The sequence below is a fragment of the Entelurus aequoreus genome, linkage group LG20, assembly GCF_033978785.1.
Source record: "Entelurus aequoreus isolate RoL-2023_Sb linkage group LG20, RoL_Eaeq_v1.1, whole genome shotgun sequence".
Lineage (NCBI taxonomy): Eukaryota > Metazoa > Chordata > Actinopteri > Syngnathiformes > Syngnathidae > Entelurus > Entelurus aequoreus.
The window spans coordinates 19,997,481-20,007,912 of record NC_084750.1 but is presented as its reverse complement, the minus strand read 5'-3'; the positions used below and the strand labels follow the sequence as shown (position 1 = coordinate 20,007,912).

The following is a 10,432-nucleotide window of genomic DNA, read 5'->3' as shown; positions in this document are numbered from 1 at the left end:
TTATACTTGTATAGCGCTTTTCTACCTTCAAGGTACTCAAAGCGCTTTGACACTATTTCCACATTCACTCATTCACACACACATTCACACACTTGTTACATATATATATATATATATTTTGCATGCTATTTTAGTTACTTTATTGAGTTTACAACCCCTTGGTGCTGTTTTTGTACTGTTTCTGTACTTGTTTTGATTGCTATTATTTCTTGATTGTTTTCAAATGCTGCATATTATAAATAAAGGCTTATAAAATAAATAAATAAATAAAAAAGGGAAATACTGGAAAGTAAGTTAGCGAAAGAGAATATTAGGTTAGCAGTGGAATATATTTTAAGATTGCACTCAAAACACATAGGTTATAAAAAGCATTATATACAAATTTAAAAAAAACACTGGGTTAAATAAAAGAACATAGAGTAGGGATCCACCTCGGTCCACACTCCATTTCAGTAGGTGGCGGTAATGCACACCAAAAGGTTGCTTGCCAACCGCCATTAAATAAAAGAAGAAGTAGTAGTTTCAAGTCCAGGAAACGGAGGCATTTTGAAATGTGATTCGACTATTGGCACATGTATGTTGTTTTTCAATTCGAAGTCAATGTTTAATATTCCTTCACGCAATGTCGAAACCGGCACTTTTAAGCCTCCATCAAGCACTGAGGAGAAGCTTCCGTAGTCTGGAAAGCAGCCGACAAGTATGGGCGAGCGTGCTGTCCGAGTGCGCTCCCCTGGTGTCGTCCCTGGAGAACTTGACCGAGCAGGCCAGGGCACTTTCCCACGTCCACATCCCCGACACGCCGCTGAAAGACATCCCAGACCTGGAGGAGCTGCTGCGTTTCAAGCTGCTGCAAGCCATGGACACGGTGTTGTGTCAACTCCACGAGAAGATGTAAGTCAACACCTGGGCAAAACACGGCCCGTTAACATTTTCAATCCTTCTTACATCATTTTTGTAGACCTTTAACATCAAAACTGTCGCCGCCATTATGATGTGCAGTGTTGTTTTTAAATTACCGTAAGTCTTGAACGAGAGAAAGTATTTCAATGGTTGAAATCTGCGTTTTGGGGTGTTATAGGAGTTATTACGGTAATCTGTTACAGCAGCTCAGACCACAACAAAGCAGAGTGGGCGGGGCTTGTTTTCAGAGCTGCCAACCCGAAACACGTGTGTAAGAACAGATGCGGAAGCAGATTTTTACGTGATAATATATCATATTGTTGGTTTTTTTATTACACTTGGCATTCATATTTTGTTTTGTTTTTCATTTTTGTCGTGTTTTGCTTAATTGTAAAATGAAAGATATGTGTCAATATACATACCTTTTAAACTTTAGTAGTATTCATTGTTGCAACAAGTTACATGTTTTGGTCTAAATAAAATACTTAACTTTACATCAAACTACCCATCAAATTAATAAAAAATAACAACACATTTTACGTTGTTCTTTACAGCATATTACTGTAAATTGGAAAAAAAAAAACTACTACTGTTTTTTGCGTTAAAATTCTGTTTTTAAATTACCGTAAGTCTGTCACAGCAGCTCAGACCAGAAACAAAGCAGAGTGGGCGGGGCTTGTTTTCAATGCAGCCAGCCCGAAAAAACACGTGTGTGAGAAACAGATTTTTACGTGATAATATATCATATTGTTGTTTTTTTATTACACTTGGCTATTACTATTTTGCTGTTTTTTACGTTTTTGTTGTGTTTTGCTTAATTGTGAAATGAAAGATATGTGTCAATAAAGTACTTGATATTTTCTCACTAAATGTATTTTTTTTTTTTCATTTTGACAGAAAAAATATGTACTGCTTGAAATTGCATACCTTTTCAACTTTAATAGTATTCATTGTTGCAACAAGTTACATGTTTTTGTCTAAATAAAATACTTAACTTTACAGCAAACTACCAATCAAATTAATAAAAAATAGCAATACATTTTACGTTGTCCTTTACAGCATATTACTGTAAATTGGGAAAAAACTACTGTTTTTTTGCGTTAAAATTCTGTTGTTTTTAAATTACCGTAAGTCTTGAACTAGAGAAAGTATTTCAATGGTCGAAATCTGCGTTTTGGGGTGTTTTACGAGTTATTACGGTAATCTAGGTCACAGCAGCTCAGACCAGGAACAAAGCAGAGTGGGCGGGGTTTGTTTTCAATGCAGCCAGCCCGAAAAAACACGTGTGTCAGAAACAGATGCGGAAGCAGATTTTTACGTGATAATATATCATGTTGTTGGTGTTTATTCATATTTTGTTGTTTTTCTTGATTGTAAAAGAAGATATGTGTCAATAAAGTACTTGAAAATTTCTCACTAAATGTATTTTTCTTTTCCATTTTGACAGAAAAAATATATGTACTGCTTGAAATTGCATACCTTTTTTAAACTTTAGTAGTATTCATTGTTGCAACAAATATTACAGTATATTATCATACTTTCCAAACATGTTTTTGTATACATAAAAATACTTAACTTTACAGCAAACTACCCATCAAAATAATAAAAATAACAATACATTTTACGTTGTTCTTACAGCAAATTACTGTAAATTGGGGAAAAAACTACTATTTTTTGCGTTAAAATTCTGTTGACTGAGCTGCCTGTTTTTGACTGTAAAATCCACGGTTGTTGTTTTTGACGGTGTATTACTGTAAATGGAAAGACGGTACATTTGTTTTTGCGGTTTTACAATATATTTGTATTTATATCATACGTTTTGATATGTTTGTCATTTTCTCTTTTAAGGCATACAATTATAAAAACAAATTCAATATATAAATATTACTGTACAAACACTCTTTTTTGGGTTTATTATATTTGAAAATATTTGTATCTATGATAAATGTACAATTTTATATTGATTTAGTATACAAAATACAATTACTCTATAGAAAATATATTGTATATGTATTTTCATTATTTTACTGGTAATTTAAATGATTAATTCGACCATATTTGGATATGCAATACTATACATGCATACTATTTTTAAGACTTTTTGACATTAAGATTTATTGAAAAACAAAATGTCAAAATTGTTTATTTATGATCAATTAAATAAATACAAATTGTATAATGTAAGCATATAGTATGGGAATATTTTACTGTATGTGGGCCTCCAAAAAATGAGGCCTGCAAGAAAAACAGGCAGCGAAGTTGCCAGAATTAAAAAAAATAACTGGTACTGTTTTTCCATTAACAATATAATGTTGTAAAAACCAAAACACAAACATTTTGGCAACTAAGCTGCCAGATTTTTCCGTAACCCCCCCCCCCCCCAAATAACAGTGGTACATTTTTTCCATTTACCGTAAAATGTTGTAAAAATAAAAAAAATGAACAATTTTACAGTAAAATTTTGTAAAAGTAAAATTTTTACTGTAAGATCGACAGTCTACCTAAAACAATTTATATAATTAATAATGAAATCCAGAGGCAAATTAAAGTTAAAGTACCAATGATTGTCACACACACACTAGGTGTGGTGAAATTATTCTCTGCATTTGACCCATCACCCTTGATCACCCCCTGGGAGGTGAGGGGAACAGTGAGCAGCAGCGGTGGCCACGCCCGGGAATAATTTTTGCTGATTTAACCCCCAATTCCAACCCTTGATGCTGAGTGCCAAGCAGGGAGGTAATGGCTCCCATTGGGCCTTAATACATTATTCACTGTTACAAGCGGCCCTCTGATGGCAGCCATAACTGCCATGTGGCCCTCAATGCAAACCAGTTTGTCATCCCTGTTTACACACCAAAACCACACCAGTAATCATCTTTTCCCTTATAGGGCTTCGCTCCAGTCGGTGAGAGACGCCATCAGCAACCACGTTTCAACAGTGGTCCAACTGTACGAGCAGAACGCAGACAGTCTGGATCTTGTCACCGTGACCCAGCGCTCGGCCGTCATCCCGTCAGTCGCCGACATGCTGGAGTGGCTGCAGGATGCAGGACGTCACTATCAACAGCAGTATCCTCCTTACGCTCTTCATTTGTGTCAATGTCTTTTTGTGGTCGGTCCTCAACCCCCGTGTTCAGATTCTTGAGAAGGAAGAGCCTCCTGCACATGCTCAGTACAGACGACCTCTCCCTGCTGGAATCTTCTACCAAAAGATGGAAAGAGATGGACGCTCCCAATCAAGAGGATCACATCAAAGGTGAATTAATATTGTTATTTAATGAGCACCACTTTTTTGTATTTGACCTTAAAGGCCTACTGAAAGCCACTACTACCGACCACGCAGTCTGATAGTTTATATATCAATGATGAAATCTTAACATTGCAACACATGCCAATACGGCCGGGTTAACTTATAAAGTGCAATTTTAAAATTCCCGCCACACTTCCGGTTGAAAAACTGCTTTGGATATGATTTATGCGCGTGACGTCACAAAATCTACGGAAGTGGTTGTACCCCATCGGACCCGATAGAAAAACCTCTTGTTTTCTTCGACAAAATTCCACAGTATTCTGGACATCTGTGTTGGTGAATCTTTTGCAATTTGTTTAATGAACAATGGAGGCTGCAAAGAAGAACGTTGTAGGTGGGATCGATCGGTGTATTAGCGGTTAAGTACAATACTTACAGCAACACAACAAGGACTACTTACTTAGAAGACGCCTAGCCGATGCTTGCCGCCAAACCCACGGATGAAGTCCTTCGTCGCGCCGTTGATCGCTGGAATGCAGGTGAGCACGGCAGTTGATGGGAAGATGAGGGCTGGCTGGCGTAGGTGGAGCGCTAATGTTTTATCATAGTTCTGTGAGGTTCGGTTGCTAAGTTGCTAAATTAGCCTTAGCGTCGTTAGCAACAGCATTGTTAAGCCTTACCAGGCTGAGAATTTTTAACCGTGTAGTTACATGTCCATGGTTTAATAGTATTGTTGATCTTCTGTCTATCCTTCCAGTCAGGGGTTTATTCATTTAGTTTCTATCTGCATTTGAGAACGATGCTATCACGTTAGCTCAGTAGCTAAGTGTGTCACCGATGTATTGTCTTGGAGATAAAAGTCACTTTAAATGTCCATTTCGCGTGCTCGACTCTCATTTTCAAGAGGATATAGTATCCGAGGTGGTTTAAAATACAAATCCGTGATACACAATAGAAAAAGGAGAAGAGTACATAGTTCGGTGAGGTCCGGTTGCTAAATTAGCCTTAGCGTCGTTAGCAACAGCATAGTTAAGCCTTACCAGGCTGAGAATTTTTAACCGTGTAGTTACATGTACATGGTTTTATAGTATTGTTGGTCTTCTGTCTATCATTCCAGTCAGGGGTTTATTTATTTTGTTTCTATCTTCATTTGAGAACGATGCTATCACGTTAGCTCAGTAGCTAAGTGTGTCACCGATGTATTGTCTTGGAGATAAGTCACTTTAAATGTCCATTTCGCGTGCTCGACTCTCATTTTCAAGAGGATATAGTATCCGAGGTGGTTTAAAATACAAATCAGTGATACACAATAGAAAAAGGAGAAGAGTACATAGTTCTGTGAGGTCCGGTTGCTAAGTTGCTAAATTAGCCTTAGCGTCGTTAGCAACAGCATAGTTAAGCCTTACCAGGCTGAGAATTTTTAACCGTGTAGTTACATGTACATGGTTTTATAGTATTGTTGGTCTTCTGTCTATCATTCCAGTCAGGGGTTTATTTATTTTGTTTCTATCTTCATTTGAGAACGATGCTATCACGTTAGCTCAGTAGCTAAGTGTGTCACTGATGTATTGTCGTGGAGATAAAAGTCACTTTAAATGTCCATTTCGCGTGCTCGACTCTCATTTTCAAGAGGATATAGTATCCGAGGTGGTTTAAAATACAAATCCGTGATCCACAATATAAAAAGGAGAGAGTGTGGAATCCAATGAGCCAGCTTGTACCTAAGTTACGGTCAGAGCGAAAAAATATACGTCCATCACTGCCTCTCTAGTCCTTCACTGTAATGTTCCTCATCTACGAATCTTTCATCCTCGCTCAAATTAATGGGGTAATCTTCACTTTCTCGGTCCGAATCTCTCTCGCTCCATTGTAAACAACGGGGAATTGTGAGGAATACTAGCTCCTGTGACGTCACGCTACTTCCGGTACAGGCAAGGCTTTTTTTTTATCAGCGAGCAAAAGTTGCGAACTTTATCGTCGATTTTCTCTACTAAATCCTTTCAGCAAAAATATGGCAATATCGCGAAATGATCAAGTATGACACATAGAATGGATCTGCTATCCCCGTTTAAATAAATAAAAAATCATTTCAGTAGGCCTTTAAATAACAGCTACAAATTCTAACTATCTACTGTGGGCTGTATTTTGTATTATTGTAGTTGCAACGTGAAACAGCAGAGGTCGCTGTTTCACCTGCAAAAAGCACCAAGTCAAATCGACACTTTGGCAAAATGCTTATTAATCTAAATGTATAATATACATATTTTCCACATTTATCTATTTTAATACATTTGTATTAAACACATTTTCCTGTTGAACTTTGCATTTTTTAGGAATATTGCATTTTTAAAAAAAAAATAAAGTATACAATCATTCAATGCATGATCCAACATTTTGCTTCTTATAGTTTAATTTATTATTTTAATACACATTTTTTATATTATTGAAGTTTTTTTATTTTTGACGTCCATCCATCAATTTCCTACCGCTTATTCCCTTCGGTGTCACGGGGGGTGCTGGAGCCTATCTCGGCAACAATAGGGCGGAAGGCGCGGTACACCCTGGACAAGTCGCCACCTCATCACTGGGCCAACACAGATAGACAGACAACATTCACACACTAGGGCCAATTTAGTGTTGCCAAACAACCTATTTTTGACGTTTTGAAGGTAATTTGAAAAAAATACACTGTACAAATATTTTCTAAATATATAATAAAGAATGAATACTCTTAATTGATCAATTTTGATTTGTTTATATTATGTTTTATTTCTTATCTAAGACTTTGACATTAAAACAACATTTATACAATTATTAAAACATTATATATATATACATATTACATATATATAATACAAACTAACAATTTATTCAATTTCTTAATTTATTTGTATTTATATCATATGTTTTGATATTTTTGTCTCTCTTTTAAAGCATACAATTATAAAAACAAATTCAATATATGAATATTACTGTACAAACATACTTTTTTGGGTTTATTATATTTAAAAACATTTTTATTTATATTTAGAAAATACAATTACTCTAAAGAAAATGTATATTTATTTTCATTATTTTACTGGTAATTTAAATGATTAATTTGACCATATTTGTATATGCATGCATACTATTTTTATGACTTTTTGACATTTTTAAGATTCATTAAAAAACAAAATGTCAAAATTGTTTATTTAAGATCAGTTAAATTAAAACATTTTGTATAAGGTATGCAAATAGTATGGGAATATTTTTACTGTATTTGGGCCTCCAAGCCGCATTTTTGGATACGACTGCTGAACAGCAACTAGCAGAAAGTTACTTCAAAATAAACACAAGTTTGCATCTTAAAATAAATTGTTTCTTTTTTGTTCTGATTCCAGATACACTCTGCAAAGTGTCCTTCTTTACGGAGTCCGGCTAGGCGGGAGAAAAGGGAACATCCTCGCTTTGACTGGACTGTGATGATGGAAAGAACGTTGAAGGAACAAAGTGAACCGCACATTTTTTAACCCATAAAAACTGACTTTTCACTTTTTTTTTTTGATAGACAAAATGTCCCAACACTAACTATTGGGTACTTCACCCAAAACAACAGTTTCAGTCGGTTCATGCTTTAACAAACTGTATTTATTGCAAAGTTTAAGACAGGAAGTAGTCCTTGAAGTCATTCAAGCCAAATACGTATGAATAGAAATATCGGTGATCGTGCTCTCCTCCTACACGTACTCTTTAAGTGGTAGGCTGGTGGGCGTGATGGTTTTGGGTAAATTGGGAGCAGAAGTGGGGGAATTAGCAAAGCTGCGGCCCACGTAGCCCCTGCGGTACCCGCCCCGCCTCTCCGCGAGGGGACACGTGCTGCTCAGCACCGCCCCGCTGATCATCAGAATGACGGCGGCGGCCCAGCCCAGGAATATGGCCTGCCCAAGCTCTCGCTTGTGCATGGCGGGCACGTTGGGGTTGTAGAAATCCTGCACCACGGTGTGCGCCGTCCAGGACACGGGCACCAGCACGCACAGGCCCGTCACGATGAACAGGATGCCGCCGGCGAGCGCGATGCCCGCCTTGGCCTGGCGGTCGTCGCCGGCGCAGGTGGTGCACTTCATGCCGCAGCAGGACACGGTGCAGGAGAGCCAGCCCATGAAGATGGCCAAGCACATGAGGGCGCGCGCCGCCTGGACGTCGGGCGGCAAGGCCAGCATGGAGTCGTAGGTCTTGCACTGCATGTGGCCCGTGGTCTGGTACACGCAGCTCATCCAGATGCCCTCCCACTTGACCTCCGACGTCAGGATGTTGCTGCCGATGAAGGCCGACACCTTCCACTGGGGCAGGGCGGTCACCGCTATGGCCATGATCCAGCCCGTCACGGCGCAGGTGAAGCTGATCAGTTGCAGCCCCGTGTTCACCATGGTTCTGTCCAAAGTCCACTTTACGGGTGCCACTTTCTCCCGCTGTCAGACATCCGCCACACTTTGACTCAATGCATTATTGAGTAGCCGTGCAGCCGCCTGTGACCAGCCAGGTCCAGTAACCTCGATGGGACGCAAGGCTTTTTTTTTTAAAGAGCGAGAAAAAACAAGTCCACCAATCACTCAGGGATCCCGGTTTCACCCTCCTCCCCTCAAATCAAGCGCCTTCTTTGCTTATGGGCCGAAATATCACGCAACGTGGCTTTATTCCCCTCGGTCTTGGACGCTGAAAGAGCAGCACTGGACTCACCCCCAAACACACACAGATGCAGGGGTGGGAGGAGAGAGGAACAAAAGGGGAGGCCAGGATGGATGGATGGTCATAGAGCGGTTACCATAGGTGGATCACTTGACACAAAGACAACATAAGGGGGGGCTCCACAATGGGGATTACACGGGTTTGTTTTCCGCACAAAAAGTTGCCCTTTTCTCGGACAAAGTCAGTTTTGAGGCGACAAGCTGTTCAGATGAAAATCTAAAAACCATTTTTGCATAATGTATACTAAACCTCGACATGCTAATGAATTAAATATCGTGGAATCAAGATCTTTGTTTCAGGTTTCCTTTCTCCTGTAGCACCGCTCGCCTAGGTAACGGTGGCCATGGCAACACGTCGGGACACCGGAAGCAGGACAGGGAGGGGGGACGGCGGGATGGTAATGAGACGGAGGAAAGGAAGTGCTGTAAAGCGCTTTACAGCGTCAGAGTGTTGTGAAATAATTGAATCCATGAGGGGGAAAAAAGATACATTTTGAGAGGGTCGAAATTATTGGATAGTCAAAATGATAAGATTGTGAGATTAAATGTAATGTTGAAATTATGAGATGAAAAGGCATTGCTATAAAGTTATAAAATGAAAAGTCTAAAATATGATATAAAAAGTAAAAATGAGATAAAATGTTTAATTCACTTTATTCATTTATATAGCACGTTTAAAAACCATCCCAGTTGGCCAAAGTGCTGTAGTCATATGGAACAATTAAATAAGTAAAAAAAAGTCTTAATTGTGACTCATGATTCTGAGATTTTATCTCATAATAAAATTTAAATAATTATGACTCACAAGTATGACATTGTATCTCATAATTTATTAGATAAAAAGTCACAATTAGCAGATATTTAATTATAAACATGTATACAGTTGGGATTAAAAAAAATTAAAAAATCGAAATTATGAAATAAAACGTCAATTGAGATTTTTTCAAAATTAGATAAGACGTTAAAATTATGAGATAAATTATGAAATAGTCTAAATTATGAGATTTAAAAAAAAATGGATAAAACGTCAAAATTAGAGATGGTTAAAATTGAGATAAAAAGGCATAACTATAAAGTTAAGATGAAAAGTCAAAATTATGAGAGTCATAATTATAAGATGATATAAAAAGTAAAAATGATGAGATAAAATGTTTAGTTTAGTTTATTCATTTATATAGCACGTTTAAAAACAACCCCAGTTGGCCAAAGTGCTGTACAGACATATGAAACCACTTTTTTTTTTTAAGTCTTAACTATGACCCATGATTCTGAGATTTATCATAATAAAATTAGATTATGACTAGATAATTATGACGCTATATCTCATAATTTATGAGATAGATTAAATTATAAACAAATATACAGTTGGGATTAAAAGTACAAATTATTAAATAACGTCGAAATTGAGATTTTTATAAATATGATAAAACGTCGAAATTATGAGATTAAAAAGATAAAACGTCAAAATTAGAGATACAGTTGAAATTATTAGATAAGAAAATCGAACTAGGTCAACTATGTCACGCCCCATAAACCTGACTTTAATTTTTTCTAA

The 10,432-nt window shown here is 37.4% G+C and overlaps 2 protein-coding genes across 2 annotated transcripts; one reads left to right on the top strand and one right to left on the bottom strand.

The window, feature by feature from the left end:
- Positions 1 to 115: 115 nt before the first annotated feature.
- airim (AFG2 interacting ribosome maturation factor) lies at positions 116 to 7,706 on the top strand. The gene is made up of 4 exons (XM_062029622.1): positions 116 to 891; positions 3,793 to 3,972; positions 4,041 to 4,159; positions 7,534 to 7,706. Exons 1-4 carry the CDS (start codon positions 623 to 625, stop codon positions 7,572 to 7,574), a joined length of 609 nt encoding a protein of 202 aa, XP_061885606.1. The 5' UTR covers positions 116 to 622; the 3' UTR covers positions 7,575 to 7,706.
- Positions 7,707 to 7,821: 115 nt separating this feature from the next.
- Positions 7,822 to 8,952, bottom strand: cldn35 (claudin 35). The gene has a single exon (XM_062029621.1). The coding sequence runs from the start codon at positions 8,557 to 8,559 to the stop codon at positions 7,870 to 7,872; it is 690 nt and encodes a 229-aa protein (XP_061885605.1). The 5' UTR covers positions 8,560 to 8,952; the 3' UTR covers positions 7,822 to 7,869.
- Positions 8,953 to 10,432: the final 1,480 nt, after the last annotated feature.